Source organism: Gadus macrocephalus, chromosome 6, assembly GCF_031168955.1.
Source record: "Gadus macrocephalus chromosome 6, ASM3116895v1".
NCBI lineage: Eukaryota > Metazoa > Chordata > Actinopteri > Gadiformes > Gadidae > Gadus > Gadus macrocephalus.
In genome coordinates this window covers 20,844,490-20,861,996 of record NC_082387.1, presented here as the reverse complement: position 1 = coordinate 20,861,996, position 17,507 = coordinate 20,844,490, and the positions used below count along the sequence as shown (strand labels likewise).

The 17,507-nt window shown below is 46.5% G+C and overlaps 2 protein-coding genes across 3 annotated transcripts; both read right to left on the bottom strand.

The window, feature by feature from the left end:
* Positions 1 to 27: 27 nt before the first annotated feature.
* LOC132459990 (inositol polyphosphate-5-phosphatase A-like) lies at positions 28 to 5,207 on the bottom strand. The gene is made up of 4 exons (XM_060054931.1): positions 4,740 to 5,207; positions 1,439 to 1,480; positions 845 to 945; positions 28 to 520 (listed from the first exon to the last, which is right to left on the bottom strand). The coding sequence occupies exons 1-4, from the start codon at positions 4,797 to 4,799 to the stop codon at positions 370 to 372; spliced, it is 354 nt and encodes a 117-aa protein (XP_059910914.1). The 5' UTR covers positions 4,800 to 5,207; the 3' UTR covers positions 28 to 369.
* A 918-nt stretch (positions 5,208 to 6,125) lies between these two features.
* Positions 6,126 to 17,488, bottom strand: gpat4 (glycerol-3-phosphate acyltransferase 4). Of its 2 annotated transcripts, none has more exons than XM_060054930.1 (13): positions 17,350 to 17,488; positions 15,995 to 16,574; positions 14,177 to 14,246; positions 13,770 to 14,070; positions 12,490 to 12,564; positions 12,222 to 12,311; positions 9,691 to 9,784; positions 9,463 to 9,578; positions 9,281 to 9,336; positions 9,105 to 9,190; positions 8,835 to 8,963; positions 7,964 to 8,043; positions 6,126 to 7,470 (listed from the first exon to the last, which is right to left on the bottom strand). In XM_060054930.1, the coding sequence occupies exons 2-13, from the start codon at positions 16,160 to 16,162 to the stop codon at positions 7,362 to 7,364; spliced, it is 1,374 nt and encodes a 457-aa protein (XP_059910913.1). In that variant the 5' UTR covers positions 16,163 to 16,574; positions 17,350 to 17,488; the 3' UTR covers positions 6,126 to 7,361. The 2 variants fall into 2 exon arrangements, with proteins under 2 accessions (XP_059910913.1, XP_059910912.1); XM_060054929.1 differs by having other exon boundaries at positions 17,262 to 17,473.
* Between the last annotated feature and the right edge of the window lie 19 nt (positions 17,489 to 17,507).

The following is a 17,507-nucleotide window of genomic DNA, read 5'->3' as shown; positions in this document are numbered from 1 at the left end:
AAATGTTTTTACTAAAACTGAATTACTCGAATGAGGATTGTGCGCGTTGGAAAACAGCTTTCTTCACTCAAGAAAAAGCAATACTCATAAGTAAAATATAGAAAGGTAAATATATTAACATTTAATCCAAAAAATAGCCATGTGATAAAAAAAAGAAGGATTTTGATAATTTAAGGATAGTTTCATCACATTCAATCATTTCTAAGTAAGAAAAAAAAGTATTAAACAATAAAAACCACACTGTAACATGTTGGAAAATCTTTCTTTTGTTTGGTATTTCCTCAAGTGGAAGAACCGGCTGACCCAAGCGAGCGGACAGGGAAACATGATTAGGGTAATACAAGATGAGAGACAATGAAGAAATGTCATTCAAATGTCACAAAAGTATTTTCCAAAGTCATCCAACTCAAGCGCAGTCTCTCTGGTTCTCACCGTAAATCTGTCCTCCGCTTTGAACTGGTTGTCCACATAGATGCAGGTCCTGTCGTACGTCTTCATCTCCCCGCTGGACTCGATACTCCTGCAGCAGAAACACACCTATAGTCTTTACTGTAGTAGAAACTCTGATGATACTCTGATGTTCTTAGTTTTACTTGGTGAATGTTTTCACCAAGCACACATTTTCTTTAGTTTGGATCAAAGCTTCTGCTACAAAAGATTAACAAATAAACCTCTGTTACAGGCTAATACATATATTATTATTAGTAGTGTTACCATTAATAATTGAATATGTTACACTACTAAGTTTAATTTAATAAGTATGAAATAAAGATCTAGACTAAAGAGCATTTAACGGTTGAGACGTGATGACCTTTGCACCACACGTACACACACCAAAGCCCACCTAAAGAAGTTCTCAGCATGGCCCATGTTGAGCATGTAGTCCTTCCCCCCCACCTCTTGGAAGTGCAGGGCAATAAACTGGGGCTTGTGTCTCTGGATGGTCTGTTGAGAGAGAGAGAGAGAGAGAGAGAGAGAGAGAGAGAGAGAGAGAGAGAGAGAGAGAGAGAGAGAGAGAGAAGAGAGAGAGAGAGAGAGAGAGAGAGAGAGAGAGAGAGAGAGAGACGCATGCATAGGGTCAACACAGTTTATTACAGTGAGAGGTAAACTTATCCATTTGAGGTCATAGGAAGAAAAAAGAAAAAAAGAAGATTTTTCCACTGCGATGGCCAAGGCTGTGGCCTTATTTGGGCGGTAAAGGGAAAGTCTCACGAGTGTCTTCTATGAGAGAAGTTGTGCTAATTTATGATTTTATTTATTCATTTGTCTTCTCCTGGGTCCAACTTTTACCAATCATGGCAATCCCAAAACTGAGCCGAGAACAACCTACAAAAACACACGTTGTGTTTCTACTCTGGATGACAAGCAGAGTTCCTATCTTCTTACGGCTGCTGCAGTGATTTACGACAGAGCAGGCAGAGCCGGACACCAGACTCACCGCGTAGAACTCCTGCAGCCATCCACTCTGAATCTCGCCCACCTGTGAAGAGAACAAAACCAATCACTTCTACAGCTCAAGGGTGTGAGCGTCTACAGACCCGGACACACGCACACACAGACCAAGACACACACAGACCTGGACACACACAGACCTGGACACACACAGACCTGGACACACACACACACAAAGGGAGCAGTACGGAGAGACAGCTCCGGTTGATCTAGAGCCAAAACGTTGACAACCAAAGTGACGTCCACGGGTAACGCTACCCAGACAGCAATACGAGGCAGAGAGGAAAAACTATGCTCAATTAATAGTTTTCTGTTTACTTTTTGTGAGCTAAAGTTAATATTTACCAGGTCGTTTTTCCTACAAGGCCCCAGTAACCAACTCCGTCCGCTTTCTGAAGCCAACCGTGTGTATGTAATATCTTATGTAATATCTTGAATAATATAAACCATGTGCCAACTGCTCTCCAGACACGCACACTCTAGGCCTTTTCTTCTTGTATGAGTCTAGTTTGATTGTTTGTGTCTGTCCGTGTGTGTCTCTGTTTGTGTGTAGGTGTGCGTGTAGGTGTGTGTGTATGTATGTGTGTGTGTCTATGTGTGTGTCTGTCCGTGTGTGTGTGTGTGTGTGTGTGTGTGTGTAAGTGTGTGTGTGTGTGTGTGTGTGTGTGTGTGTGTGTGTGTGTGTGTGTGTGTGTGTGTGTGTGTGTGTGTGTGTAGGTGTCTGTGTGTGTAGGTGTGTGTGTGTGTGTGTGTGTGTGTGTGTGTGTGTAGGTGTGTGTGTGTGTGTGTGTGTGTGTGTGTGTAGGTGTCTGTGTGTGTAGGTGTGTGTGTGTGTGTGTGTGTGTGTGTGTGTGTGTGTGTGTGTGTGTGTGTGTGTGTGTGTGTGTGTGTAGGTGTCTGTGTGTGTAGGTGTGTGTGTGTGTGTGTGTGTGTGTGTGTGTGTGTGTGTGTGTGTGTGTAGGTGTCTGTGTGTGTAGGTGTGTGTGTGTGTGTGTGTGTGTGTGTGTGTGTGTGTGTGTGTGTGTGTGTGTGTGTGTGTGTGTGTGTGTGTGTGTGTGTGTGTGTGTGTGTGTGTAGGTGTCTGTGTGTGTAGGTGTGTGTGTGTGTGTGTGTGTGTGTGTGTGTGTGTGTAGGTGTGTTTGTGTCTTCGATGTGTCTGTACATGGCCTTCTCAAGTAGCCAACGAGAGCTCAGAGCCTCCTCCTGTGCTCTTTGGACAGGTGTGTTTTAATGTGGACAATAGGAACATAAAACATGCATGAGTATAACAAATCCTCACAGCGTACGTCAGACCCAAGCCCTTCACCCATCACAACAGCATCTCCTTTTTTAATAACGCTTTAATCCAGCAGGACTGGATTAAACAACACAATACAAATCAGTGTTAGTGTAGCGGTGGCTAGAGTTCGACTCCCCCTGCCCAAAGGTAACCGACTCAGTTTGATTCCCAAAGGTTTGGGATAACAACCGTCACTGAACTCACTGAGCATTGCTTTCCTGCAACAGTATCTACTCCAAGAGTAAAAGGTCAATGGAAGTGGCTTGTATTATGGGATGCAAAGGTGACCCAAAACAAATGTGAGGTAATTATGAAAACAACCTTCAACTCAACCAAAAGAGAGGAATTACTTGGTGGTGGCATTTGAATTTCCTGACCTCTCTGGGGGGGGGGGGGGGGGGGGTGGAGCGAGGTTAGGGATGGGGTCAGGTGGTGGTGGTGGTGGGGTGGGGGCAGGTGAACCTGTGCCATGCTCAGCAGCACATTTGCATCCTGCATTTGCATGGCATCACAGAGAGGAGAGTACAACCATGAGCTCAGAGCCTAAAGTCTCCAGGCCCAGAGAGAGCTATTTATTTACAGAGCAGAACCCTGATGTCTGCTCGGATCCAGCCAGGAGCCGATCAGACAACGGTTTTCATGACCATCAGTTTGAATGGAAACACGTTGCATGATAGCACAAGGCATAGTCTGTATGCTGGTTTTAGCGTTGTGCCAACATTCAGAAGGTGATTTCATGGTTTAGTCAAGGGGAAATGTTGATATGCCCAACTTCCGTCTGAGACATTACGACACAAGAGCTCTTCTGTGGTAAAAGCCAGTCACCAAATTAAAGATCACCAAATTAAAGATATGCTTGTCTAGCGTTAGGACACACATTTTCTTGGTAATGACCATTTCAATGGTATATTCATGCTGTATAAAGTTGCTATATGCTAACCATATATCCACACATCTGGACTTGAGTAATGCACTGAGTCTTTATCGGGAACATCACTGGGGGTCATACAGCACCACTACACAGTTCACTGGATTACAGTGCAGCACACTGGATCACTGTCTGCTCAAGTTCCTGGGCTTATCCTGAAAGCTGGGTAAATGTTTACACAAATCTGTGTGTGTGTGTGTGTGTGTGTGTGTGTGTGTGTGTGTGTGTGTGTGTGTGTGTGTGTGTGTGTGTGTGTGTGTGTGTGTGTGTGTGTGTGTGTGTGTGTGTCTGTGTGTGTGTGTTTCTGTGGAAAAGCTTTGCTGTCCCTACGGACATCATCTTTCTGTTTACAAAGTTTTCCCACAATGGGATCTAACATGTTTTAGTTTGGTCTCAGATAGGCCACCGGAAACATGGAGCTCAGCCAAATTTCCATGAGTGTATCCCCCCCATCACGCACGCACGCACACACACACACACACACACACACACACACACACACACACACACACACACACACACACACACACACACACACACACACACACACACACACACACACAAAATCAAATGACAAATGGGTCCCAACATGTTATGACAGGCTTGTTTTTGCAATAAATAAAACAACGCACATTGCTGGATGAAGAGAGCAAAACACATCTACCACGATAAGGGATGAAATGCGCCAGACAGAGACACACCAACAGTGATGTGTACCTTCCCTGGTTAGATGCTTATATCACTTTGATCTGTGTTGTTTCATGAGTACAGGCACCGGGCTGTGTTCTTACACAGGAAGGACGGGCTGTGACGAGGTTGTGAACCAAAAGGAGCTATTATGATAATAGCTCAGAATATCGTGTGTTTGGTTCTTGAAAAGACAACACTTATTATTGGATTCCTCATTCCTCCGATTAGCAGGATGTATGTCAAAATGCAGTCAAGCACATGAATAAAGCGTAAGGGGTACTTTCCAAACGTAAACATGGTGTGTAAGCGGGACCAACAGTTCCTAAGGAAACAAGTACTCAATACAACTACAGCAAAAACACAAGTCGAGTTGTCTTCCTCAATACTTACATTATCAAACAGTGAGCCCACATTGGCGGTGATCAGCAGCACATCAGTGTGCGTTTCCATGGTGCACAACCCCGACCTGCAGAAACACTCCACGGAACTCCGAGTAGATCAACGACGGGTGCAGACCTTCTCTTCAGAGCTCAAGACGACCGTAAGGACCTCACTTCAAACTAGAATCGCGAAAAACGATAGATGCATATCTCTGGAGGAAGGCGTCTGACTTTCTTTCCCAACTAGTGGTCGTCTGCTGATGGCGGGCTGTCGCTTCACGGTGTTGTTATAGAGCGGTGAAGCGGCGTTCGTCTCCATCGTCGGTCAAAAAGTGGCCAAGTAGGCGGGGATTTGGGTCTTCATGGCGGTTAATTGGCCTACAGGGATTTAGCGGACTTAAAGGCTGGACGGGGCATCTGCTGCTGCGCTGCCAGACGCGGACTGGAGCGACGCGGTGATCCTCGCGGCGCGGCGGGGAGCGCTCGAAGGCCCCGCCCACACGCACTGCCGGTCGTAAATGCGGTGTCGCGATTATTTCCATCCTGCACCCAATTCACCCCATCCTTACCCTGCACTCATTTGTTTATTCTGTGGGTAAACTTCTTTTTAGTGAGATCTAAGAATTTTTTTATTTGATATACATAATGGATCTTCCCTCATAAAAAAAGCCTCACATAGGTAGACTATTAGTGTTTATGTTGATTTATGCAACGTGTAGTCTTGTTACTAGGCGACCAACTAGGCTTCGCTATTCTTTTGTATGCAAATATACCAATTGCACACAGGGATGGGATTTGTTGGCCGATAAATCCTTCATTAGAGAATCATCATTCACTGTGGAATGAGTCTGTTCATACATTCCCGGGATATAGAAGGGCACTGACCTGGACATTCATATGCTCAACTAAACCAATGAGATTCAACACTGGACTAAAGCTTTGGATTAAACAATTAAACTCAATAGTGAGCCCTTCATATTGTGCATAACGTGTAACAGCCGATACCATATTGTGTTTAGAGTTTCGCTGATACAAGTAATAACCTCTCCTCATAGCATAAACGCATGTAGGGCTGGGGGTTCACCATCTTCTAGCAGTAACACAAGATGCCCAGGGGAAACAAACAGTTAAAGGACCACCAGCAGAACCTTTGCTTGCTCCACACAAGGAACTTGTCGAGCCATTTGGCAGCTCAGACTTCTCTTTCCGGAACCGTGTTCTTTAGTCGCATTTCCATCTCGAGGTGGTTGCCATGCGTTGGGGGGCGGGTTGCTCCCAACGCTGAGCAAGGCTGGGAGAGCAACTGCATTCTGGGCTTTGTCCCTGCAGAGATTCTGAGTAGACAGCCCATGTTCACATGGACACAGCCTCTAAGAATATTAAACAAGGCTTAAAGTCACAATATTAGAACTTTTATTCTGACAGACATGTAACATCTTACGGCTATTCCTGATAACACAGCAGAGCCGGGCCGCCGGTGTCTGGCGGAACGGCCAGGGCTTCCCTCCGTCGGGCCAGTCTTCAACAGAACCCAAACCCAGTCCAAGTCTCTCACGGGGACTCTGTCAGGAACCGGGCCAGGAGGAGGAAGAATGGAGCAGTGGAACAGGAGTGAATGGAGCAGTGGAACAGGAGTGAATGGAGCGCTTGGCAAGCGCCGAAAGAACGAGGAAAACCCTCCAGTGTCCCGCTCCGAACAAGATGTTTAATAAAGGTGGTGTAAAAAGAGTGGTGGGGAATACGTGCTCGATGGCCCCTTCCCAGGCTGGAGCTACGGGTTTAGTGATGGACTGTGGTGCATATAAGCTGGAACGAGGACATTAGCTGGGTCACATCTTCACAACCTCTGTCCAGATCCTGGAGTGGAGATATTTTTAACTTCATGATGTGACGAGTAAACATTCAGCTAAAAACAAGGACAGAAAGGAACCAGTAACAGGAGGACATCTCCTAAACAGAAGCCCAACATTGGCGACTTTGCACATACAATCTGGACTGTAATGTAAAACCTCTTCGAGATATAAACACCATAGAAATATATTCATAGCTAATGCGTAACAAAAATGGCACTACTGTCGCCTACTGTCGTTGGATACTAGCCGGTCATGCGTCCCTTGTTGTCTGTCTCGAGACCAACCAGCTGTATCCTTTGGAGTTCCGTATTATCCTAGGTCCGATTAGTAACAGAGCTGTAACTTTCAACATCGTTAACAATAACAAACGGGCTAATAAAAAGGAAAATCTGAAAATCATAACTACTGAAAAAATACAATGCCACAGGATGAATACAAAAACATTTGACGAGACAAAATGAAATCACTTGGCCTCCTTTGTGTGCACCGTATTGACAGTCTAACCAAATAACAAGAACAAAGTCCGGCCTCCCATTGGAACATTCCACGAGGGAGACTGGGAGGGGGCAGCGATGAGGCCCACCGTATGCTGCCCAGGCTGCACCCAGGGAGGGTCTTACAGGGAAGGGTGGACACCAGGGAGGGCCTTAGTCCGTCCTGGGGTCCTGGTAGACCGGGAGCCTCTCAGGCTGGATTCAGCGGTCCAACCCGGCACCTCCCACAACTCTGCGTGGCTCCTGGCTGGAGCTCCTGGCCCATGTCCACTTCTCTCAGGGGCTTCAGGAGCGGCTGCGGTCCTCTTGGGCTCCCACCAGGATTTTGCTGTACAGCTTCTGCTGCTCCTCCTTGAAGGTATCCTTTACCTTCCCCCGCTTCAGCCCTCCGTCCCTGTAGACATTTATATTACATTTAGCAGGTCGCTTTTATCTATTGACTTACAATGAGTACATTTGTCAGAAGAAGGAGAAACAGTGTTAACTGCGGTACAGTAAGGATGTTTTTAGAAGCAAGTGCCAAGAGCTAACAATAAGAAAGCTAGCATAAGAAGCTACACAATGCTTAGTACTATTTTTTAAGTGCAAGGACGTACAATATACAATGAGTGCGTAAGAGGGGTGTGGGCGGGGGGGGCTATGCAGAGTCTAGGGGAACTCTGAACGGACAAACCAAAGCCAATGCGGTCAGCAACACTGTGTCAATACTGGGTACAGACATCCTATTGGCTACTGCTTATTTGTACTGGTAAGTAGTTGACTGTTTAAGCTAGTCCACTACTGGGTAAACACTATAACCACATATCTCAAAAGTTATTACCAGTGATATTACCACAGATTTATTACCAAATAATGAACCAACCACGACTCGTTTTCAGTATGCTCACCAGAGTAGGTCTACTAGTCCTCCTTGCCTGGCGATGGCAGCTTTGACTCGGTTGGCGAACTGCACGGCATCCTCCCCTTCCTGTCAACAGAGGCATGACAACACGCTGTCTGAGTCTGGTGCTCTACAGAAGGTTGCATTGTGGATGTGTGGGGTCGTTCAGGGAACCGTGGGCAGGATGTACGCATCACAGGGATAGGGTAATGTAACTCAAAGTGAGGAAGGCTGGGACACATATCTTTCCTTGTATTCCATCAATGCCTATAGAAGAGTCCAGCAAAAACCCTACAGCACTCCTGAGGAATATTGCACATCACAGCGTGGACGATTGTCATTGCACATTTAAAGAAGAGGGTAGCCCGGTCTTTCACTAAGCTCTATTCTGCATCTGTCTGCTTTACTATAGTACCGGCGCAATTGATTGAGTCCATTACCTCATCAAGTTATCCTATGGTTATGCCTCTTCGCTGGATAGTTGCTTTGGTACCCAATTGTAATGAACCATATGCAAAAAAATATGAAACGACAATGTAAACTAGCTATGACCCCGCATGTGCATTTTCTGAAGAAATTCTTGTCGTTGGGCCAACTCATCGTGCGCACAATATTCTGCGAACATGCTAACATGCTAATGCTGGTGAGGCTAGGCTGTGCTGAGAAAATATCAGTTTCAAGTTAACTGTGCCAGCCTCTAAGCTCACGTTTGACTGCTCCCGGTTCATTTCTGCCCCTCAGGACATCTCTTCTCTGATATGGGGAAACCATTGGTCAATCACATACGCTTCGATTTGTCATTTCGTTTCCAAATCGTAATCAGTTGGCTCTCCTTTAACAACATCTCTTTAAGAGCAGGAGCACGGTGGAGCCCTCACCTCTCTGAACATTGGGGGCAGGTACCACACGCTGCACACGATGGCCCAGCTGCTCATCATCCGCAGCAGGTAGCTGACCATGCCGTACTTGCTGCTGTTCCAGAAGGCATCTCCAAAACGGGGATCATACTGAGACATTGGAGGACAAAACACCATTAACACGTTTCAACAGACACGGTGCTCTACGATGTAAATAAGGAGGGTGTAGCCTGTATATGGTCAGAGTGACTTTGAAAAGCAACATACAGACACAATGCAGCGATGACTAACCTTGATGGCTACAGGGTAGACTTTGGCCTCAATCTCAAAACTGCCTTTCTTGAACATCATGACTGAGGTGTTGTTGATGCATGTCCCTGGGTTTGGAACAAACAAGTTCATGAATAAAAAGTTCAAAACTCCGTTACAACATTCAGTTTTTCTTCAACTGAAAGGCACAATCCTACCTTCTGGGAAAATGAGAATAGGCAACTTGGACTTATCCTCTGCATGGTCACTTAGCCTGTGAAAAAAGAAATGTGAAACTGTTAGCATAACAAGTATTGTTTTTCGCAAGTAATATTCAATTAAACTCCTGACATTAACGCAGAGCAAGAGTCCTGTGTGATAATAGCATGGGTGTTGTTACCTTTTGGCCACTAGATGGCGGTCTTTGACTTCAGAGCGTTCAAACCAAATGTGAGGGCAGGCTTTGACCATAGACCGCTGGATGACCCCCATCAGCCCCCCGTGGATCTGACCCACCTGGAACACACGCACAATACAAATACAGCTAGCTGATCTGGGAGCAGCCATCCTGGGAGAACAGGTGCTTGATCTCTGTATGCGAGCCCCTTCAGTGGAGCGCTGTGGTTACCATGGCGTAGCATCCGTCGCTGGCCAGGATGATGACGTCGATAGGCGAGGTGTGGTTGGCCACACAGATTCCTCCGTTCTTGGGTTTGTTCTCGCTGAGGAAGCCAGACAGGAAGAGTGTCAACATCAAATGACGACGCCCAAGGTGGATACATTTATTACAGGAAATCCAGAGGAGTGTTGAAATAAAGAGGCCAGTAGTCAGAACGGCAGGTAACGGCAGAACATAAAGAGACTCCGTTTACCACTGCAGAGAAGAGGACTTGAACATGAGGTTTGTGAACCGGGAGGCATGCATTACCCCAAGCCTACGTTCCAGAGGCAAGTCACAGAGGCTCATCAAGGCTGAGAGAGCCAGAGACTCATTAAAGGAAGCAAGTACATATTTGAGCCAACCTGCAAACCTTCAACACATTGTAGTGCGGGTGGCTACCGAATTAAATATTTCTGAAGGCTTGCACCTTTAATTAATATCTACATATGGGTACGGCAGTAGCTCAGGTTGTAGAGCAGGTTGCCTTTAACCGGTTACTAGATCGATCCCTGTCTCCTCCTAGCGAGTGTCGAGGTGTCCCTGAGCAAGACGCCTCACCCTAACTACTCCAGACGAGCTGGCTGTCACCTTGCATGGTTGACTCTGCCGTCGTTGTGTGAACGTGTGTATGACTGGAGTGGCTTTGTACAAAGCCGCCCGCTTAAGGCCCTACACGTTAAAATGTACATGTTGTGGTGTCACGTGGGTGTGGTTCTGCCTGTGCTGTGATCATTTCTTCGGATTGCTCTGAGGCTAGATAATCTAGAAAGACAAGAACTCAATGCAAATACACCCGGGGAGGCTGGCATACGCCTGCAGTAAACAACCTCCCACGTCATCCCAGGACGACCGCAGCGCTCAGCGAGGGCCCTGACAGGTCATCAGCTCGCCGGTTCACCGTAGCAGGCCTTTGTGTTTACTTTAAACGGTCACACCTCTGTGTAGCGATAGATTGGACGGGACTCTGTTACAGTAATTACTCAGTTAGACATCAACAAACATGCAGACACGTCAAATTGCTGTTCTCAGGAATATTTCATGTAATTGGTTGAGGTTCAAGTGGATATCTGTTGAATTTTGGCACCATTAACCAATTATTACCAATAGTTATATAGCAATATCAATACTGTAATTTTAAATACTGTTTACTTGCGTTTGAAGATGTAAACCAAACTATGTGAACACAACAAGTAAATGCCAGTGATAGTCACAACACTCAAAAAAAATACACACTTTTGGCAAAGTGCCACACTTATGTAACCAGCCATCGTAGTTAACAACCTGTTAAATCAAGACACTGCCAACAACCCACTGGACTGCTCCCAGACTTTGGTCGCTTGCTAATTAGAGCTAATCCAAAATAACTGATCCGTTGTAGGGCTGCACGATATGCGCAAAATATGATATCCCGATATTTTTTTGCTGAATAGAGATATACGATATATATCTCGATATTTTCTAGAGTGGGTTAAATGTTTTTTTTGTACGTCAAAAGCCACATGTGAGATGTTGCAAGCAGTTTTATTAAAACACGTGATTTTGTGTCGTTATTTTCAACAAAATGGATCACTTTGAAGGTTACACAAATAGCCAGTTAAAACATTGGTTGTGCCATTAAGGAACTCTGTCTGGCACATGTGCCAAGTGCTAGAATGTTAAATTGAATGAACATGTTTAAAAGAAAAGGGAACAGTTTTTCATTTTCAAATAATTTTGATTTGACAAGTTGTACCTTGGGTCCATTGTTTGAAGCAACTTTTTGAAACCATCCTGGGCCACCGTTGCGAACGGGATCAAGTCTTTTGCAATGTGGTAGGCCACCGCTTTAATGATATATCTCCACGCGGCTTGTGACTTTACGCGGTTTTCCTGTCATATGGCTCACCACGAGTGAAGGAGGCTTGCAAAAGACATTGTTTCGGGGCAGAAGAAGCTTTCGCGGCCGGTGATGCAGCAGCACAGCCACAGAGTTTATTACGCATTCCTCATACTGCACTTTGTGCCGCTGCTGTAAATGGTGGAACAGATTTGTCGTGCTTCCACTTTTAGCCGCAACGGTTTTGCTATACTCTCTACAGATGACCTGCACCTGCTGCTCATCAGTTTTTTTCAACCCAAACCATTTCCATAATATGGAGACGTTGTTTCTCCTCTTTGAAAGTATTTCATCTCCCGCTGCCGTCTCGTTTTCTTTACCGGTATCCTCCATGCTTGTTGTGTTGTGAGGGGGCGGCGGGGGCGGGAATGAGGCGTCTTTGCACACGTTTGGAAGGACAGAGTGGGAGGGGGAGGGATCGCGCTCACAGTCTCCAAGGCAAACAAAGACGCTTGAGGGAGGCGGAAACTGACGATTTTAACGCATATATCGATATAAACGATATTGTCAAATCTTGAATCCACTTGGATATTATATCAATATATCCTACATGGCCGATATATCCTGCAGCCCTAATCCGTTGGGTAAGTAAAAATGCCACACACACACACACACACGTTACCTGTCGTGGTAGGTAATGATGGCGGTCAGCGCCCGGACGCATATCCTGTAGCACATGAGGTGCACCTTCTCGCTCAGGTAGTTCTTCACCCTAAAGAACACACAGAGGTCGTTAGGGTCCGCCTACAGGACTCGACCGAGTCTCTGGAGTCGTCAGGCCTCAAATGTTATGAAAATAAATCTTAAAAAGAAATAAAAGATTCTTCCAAAACGAAGTCCAATCATTAATCGTAATGATTTTCACAGAACATGAACCACCATAATCCTACCTGCCGTTAGGAAGCAGTCCCACGATGGAGGTGAGGAACACCAGGAGACCAACCCCAGTGAAGGCCAGCGTGACCCTGTCATGGAACACAACATGTTAGGCCACAGAGGTTCAGCCAGGGGAACAGTAATCCTAGACACCATGATCGGGGAGACTATTCTGCAAGTGAGGTAGAAGGGTAAAGCTCCTCAAAAATAGCTGGTGTTACCCCACAGAAGCAGGTCACCTTTTTCCTATAAATCTACCCCATTCCACAATCAGTTACACTTGGTCCCTTACGCGGCAGGACACATTAATAGAACACATTAATAGAACACATTAGCAGCACAGTTAAGCCGTCCAGCTGAGCTGTCCAAACACATTGGGAGGAAGGATGAGACGAGATTAATGGATGCATTAACATAAAAAGGTGAAATGGCCATCAGGCTAGAGAGGCAGATCCTCGTCCTCTGAGCCCTGATGACAGCACAGAGAGGAAGAATGGGGAACTCTGGTGGGACCGCGGCCTGTCTGCACCCAGCAGTGGCCTGACGTGTCTGACCACTGCTGAGTGGCACTCTGCCAGGCGGAGGCCCAGTTACTGGGCGGGCTTAACAGAGCCAGTTAACCAATCGGCCGCTCCATCTCCTCTTACATCATATAAACATATTGTCTATTCCACAGACCACATGTGATAGCAAGTTAGTTAGTAATTTATGCATGCATAAACGGCCATAAATATCTTTTCAGTTGGAAATTTGTATCATATCATTTACATAACTATTTGCATAACATACTGTCCTAAGAAAACAGAATTGATGCCAACAGTCCATACTACTAGCGCTACAGAAGAGCTCCCCATCCACAATGAAACCTAACACATTATCCAGCCGCTGATGTCTGGACCCCGGGACAAAGACCCCCCACTGTCCTCCCAAACAGACACTCTTCCCATCCTCCAGACTACTAACGGTTACGAGGGCGATTCACCCGCTTTGATAATCGTTTCAGTGTTCTGGGCTGGAAATGTGTCCGGCTGAGTGTGGCCTAAGATGTGTTGACACCAAAATGGGGTTAATGAGGAGGGCCAAGAGGAAGATGGTTTTCACCCTAATGTGGTGTAGTGTCAGGGCCAGGAGGAAGATGGTTGACACCATAATGTGGTGTAGTGTGGAGGGTCAGAAGGGTGATGGTTTACACCATAATGTGGTGTAGTGTGGAGGGCCAGAAGGGGGTAGATTGACACCATAATGTGGTTCAGTGTGGAGGATGAGGTCGGCTCTACACAAACGGAGCAAGCACCTGAGCGGCAGCAGGAAGCCGTAGCGGATGAGTAGGCCCAGGCCCCAGAGCACGGTGAGCCGCAGGCTGATGTAGTGGAAGTTGTAGTTGCTGCGGGTCAGCAGGTTCCAGGACTGGAGCTCCTCGGCGCTGAAGCGCTTGGTCACCTCGTCGTCCATGATGCTCTCCACGCCGCGGCGCGCAAAGTAGAAGATGTCCGACATCTCGAACTCCGAGGCCGAGTTGAGGTCGCGGTTGGAGCCGCTGCGGCGGATCTCCTTGATCTCCTGCTCCAGGGAGGTGGGCTCCCGGGCGATGATGGCTGAGGGGGAGAGACCGGAGGGGCAGGGAGAGGACATGGGGTTGGTCTGTACTTCGGTGCTTCCATGTTAACGCACGGAGAAGGGATAAACCAATCGCTAACATACCATTTGAGTAGGGTTTGTACAGCAGATGGTTCTTCTCCTTGGCGCCCCTCTCTAACCGAAGCGTCGCCCACTGGGAGACAGAAGAGAAGAAGTCACGCTACCATCCAGATGGGCTCGTCCTCGACGCTGTCGTCACAGTTACTGAAAGGTTTTGGGCCGCCGTGTTTTTGGGCCATTATTCATGGTTGGTAAACTTTGACGAAGAACCGACAATATGAAAGAACACTTGCAGTCAAATACATCAATCAATCAACATTCAGTATGATTTGGTGAAATAATACTGAATGAATTGACTTATGGTACATTAATGGTTCAATGTATTGATTTAAGTTCAAAGCAGGCGGACCGGTAAAACCCAAGCAGATGTTTTAAGAATAAAAATAAATAAACAAGCGAGAACTTAGGGAAGAGAACAAAGTGTTCCTTCTACAGGTCCGGAAGAAAAGCGAGAGAAGGGGGCCAGATTGGGGGAGGGGGGGAACAGATGTTGACAACACAGTTTGCATCGAGGTACAATTCTTACCCTCACCATTTACTTTGACATTATGCAACATGTTGCGGCTGTATGTTATATTCAAAAAGGCATCAGGTTGCGCTGGGCTAGGACAGAATGAAAGCTGTAGCACCAATAAGGCAGCGGTGTTAGGTTAAAAGAATGCCAAGAATGCATGTACACGAAAAAAGGTTTTTGCCTGCAGCACTGGTTGTTCGTTTTGAAAACCTCCTCCCTGTTCCTTTGACTTGAACTGAGGGCTTACACTGCTGTGGCGGAGAAAGGCATTTATAAATCTCCCACTGAAACCTAAAAGGAGGATGATTTTAATAAAATGTCTCAATTTGGGATCACAAGTTTTACGTTTTATGGAGATAAACATGTTATGACACCTTGTTAAAACTACATCTTCCAGTAAAGCCAATTTAGTCATGGGTTTGAAGAAACTAATCATACAAATACTCCAAAGCAATGTCACTATCAATACAAATAATGCCCAAAGACAATCAAACCCTTTTTCTGCTAGCCTCTCTTCTGATAAGCCTTGCCACAACACGCCTCTAGACCGTGCCCCACATAGAGAGGTGACTGCATTTCTGTGAAATGGAACACAGCCAACATGTGTTTCTAGAGAACTGGGTGTGGAAGAGCTTCTTACATAATAGGCCTCCTTCCATCTCCCCTCCCGACACACACCCAAAAACAAACAGGATAAATCAATAAGAGCCAAGCATGGGGCTTCTAACGAGCCATCATTTATAGGGCCATTGAATCATGCTCCGATTTACATGTGCACAGACATTCAAAGGGCTGTACCAGCCCCCCCCACGCCCCCTGACCTTTCCTAGAAAGCTCTCCAAGGACCCTGCTGGGACAATTTTAGAGAGGAGATTTAGAAGACAGATGAACATCTTTGGTTTCATTGTCCAATGGCCTTTTCCCAAATAGAGTTGAAACCCTGCCATTTCAGGATGTTGAAACGAATGCCATTATAAATAGTGTATTTATAGTGCTTTAATCTTGTGCAGTCCCGACTGAGTCATACCCTTGTGCATTTACCTGCCTGGGTTCAGTTCAAGCTGGAGAGAGCAGGGGAAGGTCTCGGCCAACTAGTAAATAACTTTAGACTAAGAGCCGCATGGTAATCACAAGAAATCCCCTTGAAGCCAAAATCTTAAAGAAAGAAGGAGGTAAGGAGCGGTACAATGTGGCAAGAGGAAATGTTGAGAATTAAGTGTTCACGTGTACACACTATTGTGACAAAAAAGACCCGTCTCGAAAGGGGACTTTACCTTCAAACAATTATTCGGCACCTTAACACTTACCTTAAAGACCTTCAGTAATGTTTTCATGTAGAGCCGTCGGATTCCAAACGACACCCCAAAGATGGCCGGCACGATGATGAAGACGAGGAGCATGGTGAACCACACGGTGAGGGAGATGCCCAGGAGAATGCATATCAAGTTGTTGAAGGGGTTGAAGAAGAGCCCCATCTTGAAGTCCGGCAATCTCTTTACGAATAAGACAGAAAGTGTTGTTGCTGATGCTACTTCTTGGACCTAAAGCGGCCCTAGTCCCTGATGTCAGAACACAACATTCATTAAATGGTCTAGCAAATCAGATTTCACACAAAGGAGTCCATGTCCACGTAAGTCGTTTTTCTTTTCTTCATCGGCGGCAATATCATTTCGTTTCATTATAAAACCCATCCATCGGTTTAAAATTAAACCAAAAGCAACTCTGAGCGGACGATGGAGGTGAGATGTGGCGTCAGTTATGTGGTTTCTGCAGCAGGTCTGGTCCCCACACCCAGCGGGTGGTCCCACGCAGCTTCAACAGTGGATAAGAGAGGTATGGTAACGCATAGCGGGTGGAAACCATGTCACCCTGCTCGGTTTTAGAGACCTGAAATACACAAAACCAGCAGGTCACTTTCACTCTCCTCCTGTAGGACAATAGTTAGAAACAACAGTCACAGCAGGCGGCTGTACTTCACTACTCCGTGTTGGGACGACACCCCAGTGGTCTGGTTAGTGACCCGGTGGAGACCGGACTGACCACGCCGTTGTCTGGTTAGTGACCCATGGGACCGGACTACACCCCGCAGTTGTCTGGTTAGTGACAGGACTACACCCCTTAGTGGTCTGGTTAGTGACCAGGACTACACCCCTTAGTGGTCTGGTTAGAGACCAGGACTACACCCCACAATTGTCTGGTTAGTAAGCCGGTGGGACTACACCCCGCAGTGGTCTAATTAGTGGCCCGTTGGAACCAAAGCACGGACTACATATGAACCAGCTGTGATGTTAACAACAGAGACCGGCGGGCCGTGTGTGGGCTGGTGCTGCTCCCTTCATGATAAAACGGCGAGCATGTCCATCACGGCCGGAAGGCAACGGGGACAAAATGACCAGTGTTTGATTAACCTTAAAATAAACGAGTATATCGCTTCCCGGACGCGGAGGAGGGAATGCTAAAATTAGCTCGTTACGAGCATGCTAGGACTAGTGATCTGGCGATGCGCTAGTTAGCATGCTCCCCGGTCCACCGGGCTACATACACGATATAGATTAACGACGGCATATTACTCACGTTTGTGTTCATTTGCGGTCGGTCATCTAATACAGGGACAATGAAAAGCTGATATACCGCAGAAAGAGAGGGGAAGTAAGTCCCGTACAGTTACAGTAAGCAGTTCGGGAGGCGCTCATCACCGTCCGTCTTTGTCTGTGCGACTGTGAACTCGATCCGGGGGAAACAAGCCCGGAGCGGGCACATCTTGTCCTATAGAAACAGTCCGGTCCCAGGCCAGCCTGGGCTGCAGACGAGGGGTCACAT

What these genes read in the sequence shown, in the direction of transcription:
- gpat4 (XM_060054930.1), bottom strand. Translation starts at nt 16,162, where the DNA reads ATGGGGCTCTTCTTCAACCCCTTCAACAACTTGATATGCATTCTCCTG. An exon ending in CATTACTGAAGGTCTTTAAG is followed by an intron (nt 14,247 to 15,994) that starts GTAAGTGTTAAG and finishes TCTGTCTCCCAG; the next exon opens with TGGGCGACGCTTCGGTTAGA. An exon ending in GGACTAGTAGACCTACTCTG is followed by an intron (nt 7,471 to 7,963) that starts GTGAGCATACTG and finishes AAATGTCTACAG; the next exon opens with GGACGGAGGGCTGAAGCGGG.
- LOC132459990 (XM_060054931.1), bottom strand. Translation starts at nt 4,799, where the DNA reads ATGGAAACGCACACTGATGTGCTGCTGATCACCGCCAATGTGGGCTCA. An exon ending in GGCTGCAGGAGTTCTACGCG is followed by an intron (nt 946 to 1,438) that starts GTGAGTCTGGTG and finishes CTCTCTCAACAG; the next exon opens with ACCATCCAGAGACACAAGCC. An exon ending in CATGCTGAGAACTTCTTTAG is followed by an intron (nt 521 to 844) that starts GTGGGCTTTGGT and finishes TTTCTGCTGCAG; the next exon opens with GAGTATCGAGTCCAGCGGGG.